Here is a 15,458-nt window from a genome sequence, read left to right as displayed (position 1 = left end):
TAATCAGTCATCTGTTCATTTAGGTGTTGGAAATAGGTATGGGTTTCTAAAATTACATATTAACTGATTCTGAGTAGCTCTGTATCATTAAAAAGACATGTTTTGATTAACAAGTAGAATTGTCAATTTTTACTAAAAATTAGTTACACAGCTATAGCACTAAATATTTACAGTAATTCTCCTGCATTTATACACAAAATAAAGCAGTTGTCCTGAATTTTCAAAAAGAGAGAAAACAAGCACTGTACATGAAGTGTTAAGGAGCTATTGTATTTCAAAAAGATTTTATATCAAGGGTACTGTCAATGACTCTAGAAACAATTTAGATAAAATGAAAACCTTAAATTGTATTTTATGAAACAAATGCCAATCATACATTATTGATAAGGCATGAGGGTCATCTTTGTCAATTTCTATGTTACTAGTAACAGTTGGACCAACAACAAAAAAATAGTACCCATGTTTGCAGGTAGGCAGTCTGGAATGATCACTGAGTATAACTAAGATTACTACTTTCCAATAAAACAACATTGCTGTATCTGTCACTCTCCAGTCACTCTGTCCATGTAATGAAATAGTGATTACCTCAGAGCATATCTAGAATGTATGAAATCTTTAAAATATGACCAAGTCAGAAGCATTACTGAAAGAGAGTCTGGATGGGGTTTACAGAATAGAGAAAAGTGGGCAAAAAGTGCAGAATAAATAAAGATTGGACATGTTGGAGAATAATGGGGTACTAAAATATAGAATATAGAAAGATGGTCTTAAAGAATAAAGAAATAAAGGACCCCTTATCCAGCTGCAGAACCTCATAAAGATATAGGTTGTTTAATATGAAGTTTCCTACAGAAGTAATAAGTATACCTAAGTTTTGGTATAAAAGTTATATACTTTGGTTGATCAAGCAGTGGATATGATTAATCATGGTTGTGAATTTTTGTCCCAGTGTCAACAAAATCATCCTTGAGACAGAGTACTCAGTATCCCTGGTACTTATTCTCTAACTGCCATAAATCTTCTGAATTATATACTATAATTGTCCTAAAGTTTTCTGAAACCTGTGTTCAACTCTGTTCTTAATTGAAAGGATTGCTTAAGTTTGTTTCTGCTGAAGGCTGGTGGTTCTCACTTGGTACTCCTGCTTCCTCCACCAATAACCTGACTATCATTAAATAGCCAAGGTAGCTGGCACCTACAAACAAACAAGGAAGTTACCCTGTCTGTCATCAAAGATGACTGTCATTGTGGAACAAAGGAATGCCCTTAGTATTTATAAAGGAAATAAGCTGCCAGCTGTTGTCCTTAAATCATAAATGTCGTGTATTGGCCGTTCTCATTATAATGATTTGCAAATTGTTGGCCTTATTAATAAGCCAAATAGGTCAAGAAAAGTGGATGTTAAGTGGTAATCCCTAAACAGGGAAGAAGAAGATTAAAAGATTACTTATCATTGCAAGGTCCAATCATTGACTTATAAGAAAAAACTTCTTGAAAAAAACCAAATTTGCTAGTTCTAGTCCCCACATAGTACTAGTGTCCTCTTGGAAAGTTTTGCAGATAAAAATGTATCATCAAAATTCACTCATTGCTGATTTTCATAAATGTTGGAAGTTATTCTCCCATTATAAATTACTGTTTTTTTATGCAAAATAGAACTAAGCATAAAAAATTCTTCTAATTGTGGGAAAATGCCAAATTAATTCAGGGTGGGATATGGGGAATATGGGTAGAGCTCACCAATCATCAACCAGTTAGAATTGAGAGTTTTTGCACACTTTAATAGAATTTACAAGTATTTATGATAATGTCTAAGAGGAAGATATTTCTAATGTATAGTCTTGTGTAAACACGAACAATGTATTAAGACCGCCTGCCTCTACAACAACCCTATAATGTATTGACATTTATATTTTGTACAGGTGAAATTTCTTGTTATCTACAGTAAATAATTATTTACAGCCCAAAGTAAATTGGCCTTTGTCAAGTTTACCTTATATTGATAGTTAGAGATAAGGAACAGGAAGAAAATTAATTTTAATTTATATATATATAATAAATACAGATAAATATACTCCCAGTAGAATTACTGAAACACTATGAACAATCTCAAGAGGGATATGTATGAGGGCTTATACTGTATTGTCAGTATCTGTAGATTGAATTGCTTTTAATGAGCCCTATGATGATATACATGATATAGGAAAAATATAAATATAAATATTAGTATTTATAGCATTAGCTTATCTTTGGTAGGTGGGGGAGGTGGAAGGGGGTACCATGTGCTAAATATCTTGCTCACTTGGTGCAGTTGTCAATTTTATAATGGCGTTGTATGTTTTTTTTTATCCACTTCCTGTAAGTGTTTTCTGTCACAACTCAGGAAGAGGGCCTGTTCTCAGCCGTGCCGGAGACCCCTGAGGATGCACTGTCAGACTCAGTAGACTATTTTATTTAATTGCATTTAGGAATTTCTTAGCCTGGCAGAATGTTACTCACCAAATCAACTCCTTACTTCCAAACTCCCATACATATATTATATCTGGATAAATCCAAAGACTTTATTTAATTCCATTTAGAATTCAATTTTGAGAGGTTAAAGTTAAAACTTTCTATGAACATGAACCTGTATGTGAAGGTATATATATAGATAGAGTAAAATCCCTACTACACTTACTATCAAAGTCTAAATTGATTTTATCAGTAAAATAAGTGACAATAGATCATACTTCATAATGGTACTGACAAATGACATAATATTGTGATCATTCTCTCTCTTACATGGTTATTTTTATTTTTGACTCTCAGTTGTATTGGCTTTGTATAAGGGTTTTTTATGCCCCCGCCGTAGTGGAGGGGACATTAAGTTTTACCCTTGTACGTCCCAAAATTGTTTGCCTCAACCAAATGCTATGAAGCTTATACACATTATTACACATTATTACATCACTTTCACTGTTCTAGAGTTATGCCCCTTTACAAATGGAAAAATTGCTGAATTTCTCGTTTCTGTTCTCTAACTTTTAGTTTGCCTCAACCAAATGTTATGAAATTTATGCACAATGCTTATTACCACAAAACACAGATCAAGTTTGAATTTGTGTGGCGTCACTTTTACCGTTCTAGAGTTATGCCCCTTTACAAATGGAAAAATTGCTGAATTTTACGTTTCTGTTCATTAACTTAAGTTTGCCTCAACTTAATGCTATGAAACTTATAAACAATGCTTATTACCACAAAACTCAGATCAAGTACAAATTTGGGTAGCGTCACTTTTACAGTTCTAGGGTTATGTCCCTCTATAAAGTTATATGCAAGCGGGGGCATCATCTGTGTCCCATGGACACATTCCCCATTTATTTTTATTCGATTTAATGTTTTGTTTACCAAGTTATGTTCATAAAATCTTTTTTTATTTTCATGCAGATAAGTCATCATTAAAATTGAGAATGGAAATGGGGAATATGTCAAAGAGACAACAACCCGACCAAAGTACATGCATATGTGTAAATATATAACATATAGGTGTACATTCACAGTGTGCATTGTATACAGGTTATGTTTGCTCTTTGATATTGAAGTTGAATAGTACATGATTGAAATTTCCCTTTCTGATACCTCTCATATAAGTGGAGTACTGTATATTTAAATGATCTAGGTTTAAATTGTCTAGTTCAAAAACAGTGTTATAACTTCCTGCTCTCAAAATGTCCACACACAGGTCATCTAAGATTGCCAGGATGGTGGAACAAAAAAAGTGGGTATTTAAATTCATATATTTCCACAGATTTTGTATTTTTGAATCTTTTTTTTACATTAAATTTGAAAAAAAAATGTCTGTGGTAGAAGGCACTGTTGACTTGATTATTCTTACTTCCCTGTTTATTGACATGTTACAAGTACTATGTGTATATTTTGGAAGTGATTTTAACATCGACAATGGTGAGATTTTAACACAAAGTGACTATTGCATTAAAAAATTTTAAGAAATTGTATACTTTTATGAATTACTTATTCAGTAAAGCCTGCAAGAAGTTTTTAGATATCTACTTTCTATTCATGTGCAAATTTTAATTTTATACATGAATGAAATTGTTAAAATATGCATGTATTTATACAGCATCTTTTTCCTGATTTCACAAATATCATATATATATATTAGCTTATTAAGAATTTGTTATTAGAACCTGACATGATTAAAGTAATATTGAAAACAGCTTTCTGTTTCTTTTTTTGCACAATTTAAAAGTATTGTTCAAAGGAGACTATGTCCAGACATCTACTTTTACCTATATATAGATACAGATATGGAGTTGAATTGGTTATTTCACTGGTGAATTAAAAAGCAAAGATGGCTGTCATATATATTACCACTTCAGATCTAAATTTATATATACTTGGTTTACAAGTGTCTATAAAATCACATGAACAAATTATGTCTCTGATGTAAGAGTCCCCTGACTGTCTTTTTTTACTGTTGATTTCTTACTATGCCATTAAAAGAAAACAAGTTTTAATTTAATTACCCCATTTTCCAATGTATATAGGCTTGAATATTTCTAGTGAATCACCAAAATGAAGAAAAAGTTACTTTGCAGTAATGTCTATTGAAGTATTGTATTGAAACCTATTTTCACTGAAGCTTAAAGAGGAATAAATGACAAAACTTGAAAATATAGCCTTTAGAAAATACAAAAAGTCCTGATTATGAATTGAAGCTCTGGGACATCCTGTCCACAGACTGAAGTTACAGTTCATTGCATTAATATTTCAAATACAACAAGGTAGAACTTTACATATATATATTGACTTGAAACATTTCCCCAAAATTGATCAGGGGTAAAACAGAAAATTACCTAAATTTGCAATAGTTTCCTTGATATTAAAGATTAGTTTTTTCTACCTAATAATGGGAAACTGTGTTGGCCTTAATGTGCATCAAAGTATGAAGAGAATTATGGTAAAGTATTGGAAACTCATGATCAGCACATGTTATTTAAATTTAGAGGATCTCTGAAAGGGGCATAATTGCTGAAAATTGAATATGTACTGCTAGCGTAGCAAGGCCAAACAAAATTTGGACAAATTTTATGCTGAAAAATTATTTGTTTCCAATCAAAGTGGAGCATATGCCCTCTTTGTCCATGCCCTCCTTCCCTCCTACACTACCAGACCACTTATGTAGCTTGTTATAGCTCTCTCTCTTTACCATTTATCCATGTTCCAAGGTTTCTTTTTGTCCCCTGCATGACAAGTTGCAGGGGACATAGAAATACCAGGCATCCCTCCATGCCTCTGTCTGTCTGGACTTGTTAGCGCTCTCACGTGTACAATTCTTGCCAGATTTTTATAAAACTTATATCATAGGTTTATATCAGCACTATCTAGGACAGGTTCGAAAATCAGTGCCGATTAAGTATTTTTAAAAGCGTTATGCCCTTGGAAATATTAATTATATGGAAAATTACATTGTATTTGCTCTCACGCCTTCAGTTCTCTAAGACATGTAAGATATTTGTAAAAAGTTTTAAAGAACAAAAAAAGAATTTTTTTTTACTTATTGCTCTTCAATGGATATAGATCAAATATGGGCAATGCGGACATTGGAACTCTTTTCTTTTTTTATCTTGATTCAAGACTTTAAATCTTTAAATCATGAATCAACAATAGAATATTAGCATTATAAAGTGTTTCGTTATAAATGGAAACCAGTAAAATTGGAAAATAGATATGTATATGTTATAGAAGGCTGTACAGTTACATTAAGTTTCCATTTCGTTTTGACTCTGGTGGATAGTTGTCGTCTCATTGGCAATATCATACCACATCCCCTTATTTTGATATATAATATATATGATAAAAGTTTGTGAATAAATGATATTCAAATAAAAAACCTTTAGTTTTAAAGCCATTGTTAATAATGAAGTAAACATCATAATGACTGCACATGACACAGGTGTTACATAACTCTATAATAAGGAAAAAAGGTGATTAAAGTCCAATATATATCTTGGTACATAATGGATTCTTTGATAAACATAAACAGTTAACAAAAGAACTTCATGGAACTTGCATGAAAACTATGAACAATGATTGTAAAAGAAGATAATTAATACTTTTAGAAAGTTTATTTCATATTTGACAAATATGTAATCAATATGAATTCCATTCTATTTGTGAAAAATTTAAACTTTGTACTATACTTTCTTGTTTCGTGGTCATTATGCTTTTTAATGTCTTTAACTGCTACATGTATGTGTAGAAGGATTAATTGACAAGTGATTTACTGTACATTCAAACATATACATGTAGGACGCTGGTTGGGTGCTGCAAAAGACAAAGGACAATCTTCACATCTAAAACTATGTAGGGAAGATTGAGTTTCAAGTAGAACTAATTTTTGCATTTAGACAAAAAAATTAAAGTAAGAAGCAACTGAGTCATCAACTGGATGAGAGCTCTGAAAACTATTGAAACATATGGTTAATGCAGCAATTTACATGTAGCTGCAAAATTTGTGTCCACCGAATTGACCTCAACTCTAGAATTTAATTTATAACATACCAAAAAGCATCTAAGAATTACAAAATTTCAATACGTACAATAAACAATTGATAGAATTGTAAAAAGAATCAACAATGTTGGACTCTCTCACTGGGGAATTCTATATATGCCCCCGCTGTAGCGGAGGGGCATTAAGTTTTACCCTTGTTCCTCTTTACGTCCGTTTGTCCCTCCGTACGTCGTACCGTCTGTCCATCCGTCCGTCCGTACGTCCCAAAATTGGTTTCTGTTATCTAACTTAAGTTTGCCTCAACCAAATGTTGTGAAACTTGTCCACAATGCTTATTACCACAAAACACAGATCGAGTTTGAATTTTGGTGGCATCACTTGTAATGTTCGAGAGTAATGCCCCTTTACAAATGGAAAAATTGCTGAATTTTTCATTTCCGTTCTCTAACTTTAGTTTGCTTCAACCAAATATTATGAAACTTATCCACAATGTTTATTACTACAAAACACAGATCAAGCTTGAATTTTGGTGGCGTCACTTTTACTGTTCTAGAGTTATGCCCCTTTGCAAATGGAATAATTGCTAAAATTTTCGTTTCCGTCCTCTTACTTTAGTTTGCCTCAACCAAATGTTATGAAACTTACACACAATGCTTATTACTACAAAACACAGATCAAGTTTGAATTTTGTTAGCGTCACTTTTACCTTTCTTCAGTTATGTCCCTTTATAACTATATGGTATGCAAGCGGGGGCATCATCTGTGTCCACATGTGGACACTATCCACATTTATTTGGTTTTTTTTGCATATATAAAAGAAAATTTTTTGGGGGTCAATCAGTCAGTGTAATTTGGTCTTCTTATATATATTGAATCCTTAGTTTCATTTTTGCAGCTATAATAACTGACTGAGCACTTTAACTGCTATGAAATAAGTATTTTTCATGCACATGAATTTTAATGATGTCAAATTATTGCCTAGCAAGTCATGCAAGTCAACAATGTATCATTTTGGGGCTTATTTAGAAATCAAACCAAACTGACAGCTGATAACATTAAATTATTATTCAACATTCTGTTCCTGTTGAAATAAAAAAAATCTTTTTTTGTTCAGCTTATACTGTTGAAAGCATAGCTAATACCCCTTTAATTTACATTCAGATATTATTCAAGTTAAACTAGTAACTGAAGCAAAATTTGATCAGTACTATGTTTATTTCAGATGGTTCCATCCTAACATAAGTGGGATAAAGGCTGAGGAACTATTGAAGGAACGAGGTTATGACGGGAGTTTCCTGGCCAGACACAGTAGTAGTACACCAAATGATTTCACATTATCTGTCAGGTTTGTATATTAGTCTGTAGGCCAGACACAGTAGTAGTACACCAAATGATTTCGCATTATTTGTCAGGTTTGTATAATAGTCTGTAGGACAGAAAAAGTAGTAGTACACCAAATGATTTCGCATAATTTGTCAGGTTTGTATATTAGTCTGTAGGCCAGACACAGTAGTAGTACACCAAATGATTTCACATTATTTGTCAGTTTTGTATATTAGTCTGTAGGCCAGACACAGTAGTAGTACACCAAATGATTCCCATTATCTGTCAGGTCTCTATATATAGTATATATCAGTGTGTTCAAGAATGGATTCACATTCATCGTTAGTGTGTTCTACATTACCAGAGAATATGAGGTTGTACCCAGAATTGTGACAAGTATTTGTTATACTCAGTCCCATAAGATCTGACCACTCACCATGTTCACATTGATCCTGTTTATATGTATATGTATGCAGTGTTCAATGTTTTCATGCTGATATCAGTTTTCTCACCTTTTTCTGATTTCATTAAATGTATGGATGGCAGTTTGATGATATAAATTAAGGGGGTACTGAGAACACTTAAGGGAGTTAACTCTTTAAAAATCAGCTGAATGTTTTAATCACATATCATTAGTAAAGAGGAAATCAAGCTTCTCAATGATTAAAATTAGTGTTTGTCAAACTGCTACATGTATATACCCAATGAAATTATTCCTGTAAATTGTGTGGTTCAAATTTCTTGAAATTTTCATATTTTTGTCATCAGGTCAAAATAAATATTTTGTCAAAATTTCATGAAAATTAAACAAGCCAAATCTATTTTAGAAAATGTTAGAAAAAGTGTTAGGTACCCCCTTAAGAAAGCAAAGAATAAATAAAAGGACTAATGTTCACTAACTCATAATTTTGGGCCTTACGATCGGAATTTTTATAACTTGGACAATGTTTTGATAAGAGTGAAATTGAGACGTATTAATGATTTTTTTTACATAATTTGGCAATATTTATGACAGTTTTCTGGAAAAAAAGTAGTGGCGCCATTCCTCGCCCACAAAATTTTTGCTGAAAAATTCTCTATATACCATTACTTTTCTTCCAAAATTTCAATGGGTTACGTATGGCGCTACATATAAAATCACATAAAAAGGTTGAAAAAGGTGACAAATTTCTAGAAAAAAGGGACAAAATAAAATATATTCCTATTCTAGGCTAATGTATTTATAGATATAAAGCAATTATACAACTATTCTTTATATTTTCAAAATTGATACATTTAGCAATTAATACATAGACCTAAGATTTACTCAATCAAAATTGAATTTTTAAAAATACATCTTTACAGGGCCGTTTATTAGGGTTACTGGATCTACTCCTTTGTAAATAAAAATAAACGTAATGAAAGGAAAAGTAAATAATGCCGTCCAAGTTCCTGTTTTATAGGAATTATCTTTGATATATATGCAACAATGTAACAAGTACTGGGTTATTCCCATGATCCAAGATATAGTTTCACACAACCTACTCAACAAACAGTGGTTATTCTTATAAACATTGAAAGAGTTTCACATAACCTACTCAACAAATAGTGGTTATTCTTACAAACATGGAAAGAGTTTCACATAACCTACTCAACAAGTAGTGGGTTATTCTTCATGATCTTACAAAGCAAGATAGAGTTTCACTTTTAAAACCTACTCAACAAATATTTGGCAGAAATGCAACAAGGTTTATAGTAGTGTTCCCAGAAAAGTGACAAGGTGCAGATTACTTATGATGTTACTAGAAATGTGATAAGGGTTGTAGAAATACCAAAAAATATTACCTTAGAGATGTAGATAGTGTATGAAAATGTACCAAAATCATGTTAAGGTCTTAGGTTGCGGAAGAAATGTATGCACAGATACGAGTCTGGAAATGTGACAAAACATTTTTTTATGGTAAAAATGTGTCAAAAACTGTGCAAATGTATACACAAATCATTTCCTGAAGTTGGTTTTGTACACACTTTAAAGAAAAATGTGACAAAGTTTAATTATGACTTATAAATATAAAGCAGTGACAAGTTTTGGTTCTGCCTTGAATCATGTGACATAATAATTTTATGTTTATGCAAATTAACAATAAATCTTCCTATTTTGTATGATACAAGTTTTTGGTTCTTATGAATAGACGTAAGAACAAAAACAAATTAAAAAAATATATTTAAGAAAACTTAGTTATTTGAGAAAAATGTAAAGTATTTTTGTGTCAGTATCATTACTAAAGAAATATTAGTATTGATGTGATATTTACAATAGCCAATTGAACAACATATACCTTTTGATTTTGTTTATTGATAATTTAAAGATCAGTATATGACCTACATTCACCAAAGCAAGTTTTATCAGTGAATTTTATCAACTTCCTGTATAGGTAATTGTCAAACTGCCTATATCTACCCCAAAAAAGGTTTAAATCTCAATAAAATATTAATGTATAGTAGGCTATAATAGAATTATTATGGATGTCAAACGCATCGATAAGATTTACAAGAATGTACCTACAGTTCCTTCCAATCAAAATCCTTTTATAAATATATCTGAGATTTGAAATACAAAAAAAAGTGCATCAATAATGTCTTTAAAATGGATTTATATTTGTGCTTCATTCTTTATTTTTTAACCTTGTGTAGTTTTATGACCTTATCATCAGGTGGGAAATGGTAAATTCCAAAATTACTAAGTTTCATTAAAATCCTATTAAACTTGTAGAAATTTATTAATAGGTTTTCTAAAAATGACCCTAGTTTGGTTCTGATTGGATGAATAACTTAGTAACTAGAAGACATATTTGAATATGGTTGGCCAATTGTCGAAAACCTTTTTTGAGACTTAATTACAATGCTTTAGAAATTGAAGGGATTAATGAAAACAATACAAGCTTCAGCTAAATTTATCAAAATTTATATATATATATATAATCTTCGTTAGAGTAATTTAGTCCTGGAGTGATACAGACTAGAAGCAGCCATTAGTTTTTACTTTTTTTTAAATACAAATTTGCTTTAATTTATTTTACACAATTAAATCTTTATATAACAAACAAACAACACAATTTCTGATTTTTAAAGTTAATATTTTCATCAATAGAACATTAGTTTAAGTCAATTACATCATTCTTGTAGATAAATAACCATTATGGTATCAAATTGAAAGTCTTAATATAGAATAAGATTTGTTGTTAAGAAGGAAGTAAATTGACACAAACATATGTATATAAGGGTAGGGAAATAAACTTCACATGAACTTATGTTAAAAAAAATTTAAAAAAACACTCAGTACTTCACTCAGCATTGCTCAAATTAAGGAAATCTTAAAAAATTGTTTTTATAAAATACTTAAAGCTTATAGTGACAGTATTTGTAAAGCTCTTGAAGTTAAAGCCCTTAAAAATAAGGAATAATTGCAAACCACTGGAAAATTCCAAGTATCTTATTGACTCTGCAAGGATGTCACACAGTTATACTGATTTCCTGAAAATGCACTTGTACCTATTACAGTTCAATTTTGCTAACTATTGGAGATTATAATCAAGCAGCACTACTTCAATCTTCTATAAAAATTTCACCTCTTAAAGAAATGTTAAGGTTTTTGTATTTGCCTTAAAAAAACGCATCCGAAATGCAGCTCAGACCATGACTTTAGATGGTCAATACTCTTAATAATTAGGGCCCTGTCTAGTGGTGGGTTGCCCTATAGTGATCAGTTTGTCTGTCCGTAACAAATTGTGTCCACTCTATATCTAGAGAACCATTATAATTCGTACTTTATACTTGACATGTATATTTACCAACACCAGAGGGTGTGTCATAACGTTTGTACAATTTCCTAGGTCAAAGTTCAAGGTTATTTATAGCGGGGCCCACAGAGATGGCTCCCATCTCAATGATGTCTAGTTATTTATATTATCTCCTTAAATTCATATACTTTAAATTAAAAAATTTCTGCATACATTTATTATTGCTAGTCTTGAAAAATGGACTAAAATGGGACATTAGCATGATTAGTTAGTACTAATATGATACCATAATTTTTTTTAAGGTAGATTAGATGTATACTGCCATCTTGGATTGTAAAATAGCAGTTCACAATAGGTCTAGTTCTTTGCTTAAATCTGCAAACATTTGGTTAGACTGTTTATTGGAATAAAGAAAAATAAGTGATTTATTGCATTATTCAGACTGATTTATCCAATACCAAATATTTGTGTTTGTTCGAATCAAATTGTTAACTTAACCATTTAAGGGAAGATAACTCAAATAGTAAAATTTTTATAAAGGGATGATACAGAAATTTCCAATTTTTACTTGTAGCACAAAACAAAGGTCGGTGACACCTTTTTTTCTTTTTATTTTCTTAAAGCATATTTCAAAGCATATATATATATATCTTTTCATATTTCATTTCAAAATTCTATCTCATAGATTTCTCTTCATTCACATCAATGTGTTTTTTCATGAACAATCTATGCAAATTTGGGCAATTTTCAGGACTTGTAGCTTGAAAAAAAAGACCCATACTTTTTATCATATTTTTGGAAAAAGCATGGAAAAATCTACATCCTGGCAAGGGCCTTTTATAGCAGACTATGCGACATGCGTTTTGCTCATTGTTGAAGGCCATATGGTGACCTATAGTTGTTAATTTCTGTGTCATTTGGTCTCTTGTGGAGAGTTGTCTCATTGGCAGTCATACCACATCTTTTTATTTTTATATATATAAGAAAATTCTATCTGAGGAAATATAAACCAATGGTCCACCTTAAAACCATTTTGAAATAGTAAAAACATCACAACTTAAAATTCTAGAATTTAGATATTTTTCTATAATGTATTATATGTTAGCTCTTAGTTCCAAATGATATTTTTATGTCACCGCCATAGACAACGGGGGCATTAAGTGTAACCCTTGACCGTCTGTTCGTCCCATTTTCGTTTCCACACTCTAACTATAGTTTGCCTTCTGCAAATTTTATGAAACTCATACACAATGCTAAGAACCACAACACGCAGACAGACTATAAATTTAGGTTGTTAGTCATTTACCGTTCTAGAGTTATGTCCCTTTTTAACTTGGAAAATTGCAAAGCTTGAGTGGGGGCATTGAGTCCTCAGACACATTCTTCTTTTATTTGATTGTTTGTCTGCATATTGTCAACCAGACAAATTGACAAAAATTGTAAGAACAAAAGAGCAATGGTTCTGCAGCTAAATATATGTAAGTAAAAAAATGTTTGTCTGTTTGTCCTATCCTTGTTAGAAGACTTAATGAAAGCTTTTTGTCTGTTTGTCCTATCCTTGGTAGTAGATTTAATGAAAGCTTTTTGTCTGTTTGTCCTATCCTTGTTAGTAGACTTAATGAAAGCTTTTTGTCTGTTTGTCCTATCCTTGTTAGTAGACTAAATGAAAGCTTTTTGTCTGTTTGTCCTATCCTTGTTAGTAGACTTAATGAAAGCTTTTTGTCTGTTTGTCCTATCCTTGGTAGTAGACTTAATGAAAGTTTTTGGCCTGTTTGTCCTATCCTTGGAAGTAGACTTAATGAAAGCTTTTTGTCTGTTTGTCCTATCCTTGTTAGTAGATTTAATGAAAGCTTTTGTCTGTTTGTCCTATCCTTGGTAGTAGACTTAATGAAAGCTTTTTGTCTGTTTGTCCTATCCTTGGTAGTAGACTTAATGAAAGTTTTTGGCCTGTTTGTCCTATCCTTGGAAGTAGACTTAATGAAAGCTTTTTGTCTGTTTGTCCTATCCTTGTTAGTAGATTTAATGAAAGCTTTTGTCTGTTTGTCCTATCCTTGGTAGTAGATTTAATGAAAGCTTTTTGTCTGTTTGTCCTATCCTTGTTAGTAGACTTAATGAAAGCTTTTTGTCTGTTTGTCCAATCCTTGTTAGTAGACTAAATGAAAGCTTTTTGTCTGTTTGTCCTATCCTTGTTAGTAGACTTAATGAAAGCTTTTTGTCTGTTTGTCCTATCCTTGGTAGTAGACTAAATGACAGCTTTTTGTCTGTTTGTCCTATCCTTGTTAGTAGACTAAATGAAAGCTTTTTGTCTGTTTGTCCTATCCTTGGTAGTAGACTTAATGAAAGTTTTTTGCCTGTTTGTCCTATCCTTGGAAGTAGACTAAATGAAAACTTTTTGTCTGTTTGTCCTATCCTTGTAAGTAGATTTAATGAAAGCTTTTGTCTGTTTGTCCTATCCTTGGTAGTAGATTTAATGAAAGCGTTTTGTCTGTTTGTCCTATCCTTGTTAGTAGATTTAATGAAAGCTTTTCACCTGTTTGTCCAATCCTTGTTAGTAAACTAAATGAAAGCTTTTTGCCTGTTTGTCCTATCCTTGGTAGTAGATTTAATGAAAGCTTTTTGTCTGTTTGTCCTATCATTGTTAGTAGACTAAATGAAAGCTTTTTGTCTGTTTGTCCTATCCTTGGTAGTAGACTAAATGAAAGCTTTTCGTCTGTTTGTCATATCCTTGGTAGTAGACTTAATGAAAGTTTTTTGTCTGTTTGTCCTATACTTGTTAGTAGACTAAATGAAATCTTTTTGTCTGTTTGTCCTATCCTTGGTAGTAGATTTAATGAAAGCTTTTTGTCTGTTTGTCCTATCCTTGGTAGTAGATTTAATGAAAGCTTTTGTCTGTTTGTCCTATCCTTGTTAGTAGACTAAATGAAAGCTTTTTGCCTGTTTGTCCTATCCTTGTAAGTAGACTTAATTAAACCTTTTTGTCTGTTTGTCCTATCCTTGTTAGTAGACTTAATGAAAGCTTTTTGTCTGTTTGTCCTATCCTTGTTAGTAGACTAAATGACAGCTTTTTGTCTGTTTGTCCTATCATTGTTAGTAGATTTAATGAAAGCTTTTTGTCTGTTTGTCCTATCCTTGTTAGTAGATTAAATGAAAGCTTTTTGTCTGTTTGTCCTATCCTTGTAAGTAGACTTAATGAAAGCTTTTTGTCTGTTTGTCCTATCCTTGGTAGTAGATTTAATGAAAGCTTTTTGCCTGTTTGTCCTATCATTGTTTGTAGTCTAAATGAAAGCTTTTTGTCTGTTTGTCCTATCCTTGTTAGTAGACATAATGACAGATTTTTGTCCGTTTGTCCTATCATTGTTAGTAGACTAAATGAAAGCTTTTTGTCTGTTTGTCCTATCCTTGGTAGTAGATTTAATGAAAGCTTTTTGTCTGTTTGTCCTATCCTTGTTAGTAGACTTAATGAAAGCTTTTTGTCTGTTTGTCCTATCCTTGTTAGTAGACTAAATGGCAGCTTTTTGTCTGTTTGTCCTATCCTTGGTAGTAGACTTAATGAAAGCTTTTTGTCTGTTTGTCCTATCCTTGTTAGTAGACTAAATGAAAGCTTTTTGTCTGTTTGTCCTATCCTTGGTAGTAGATTTAATGAAAGCTTTTTGTCTGTTTGTCCTATCATTGTTAGTAGATTAAATGAAAGCTTTTTGTCTGTTTGTCCTATCCTTGGTAGTAGATTTAATGAAAGCTTTTGTCTGTTTGTCCTATCCTTGGTAGTAGATTTAATGAAAGCTTTTTGCCTGTTTGTCCTATCCTTGTTAGTAGATTTAATGAAAGCTTTTTGTCTGTTTGTC

The 15,458-nt window shown here is 31.7% G+C and overlaps 1 protein-coding gene across 4 annotated transcripts in view; it reads left to right on the top strand.

The window, feature by feature from the left end:
- The window catches only part of LOC127719498 (tyrosine-protein phosphatase non-receptor type 11-like), a 50,264-nt gene that overhangs the window by 13,681 nt on the left and 21,125 nt on the right, over nt 1–15,458 (top strand). For 3 of the 4 annotated variants that reach the window (XM_052225648.1, XM_052225646.1, XM_052225645.1), the window contains exon 2: nt 7,737–7,859. In XM_052225648.1, coding sequence (XP_052081608.1) covers nt 7,737–7,859 — 123 coding nt within the window. Of the gene's footprint in view, nt 1–3,633; nt 3,758–7,736; nt 7,860–15,458 lie in introns of those variants that run through there. The other variant, XM_052225647.1, reaches the window with a different exon arrangement.

Source organism: Mytilus californianus, unplaced genomic scaffold (genome assembly GCF_021869535.1).
Source record: "Mytilus californianus isolate M0D057914Y unplaced genomic scaffold, xbMytCali1.0.p SCAF_11, whole genome shotgun sequence".
Lineage (NCBI taxonomy): Eukaryota > Metazoa > Mollusca > Bivalvia > Mytilida > Mytilidae > Mytilus > Mytilus californianus.
The sequence above is the reverse complement of the archived record's forward strand: the minus strand, read 5'-3'. Positions and strand labels throughout refer to the sequence as shown.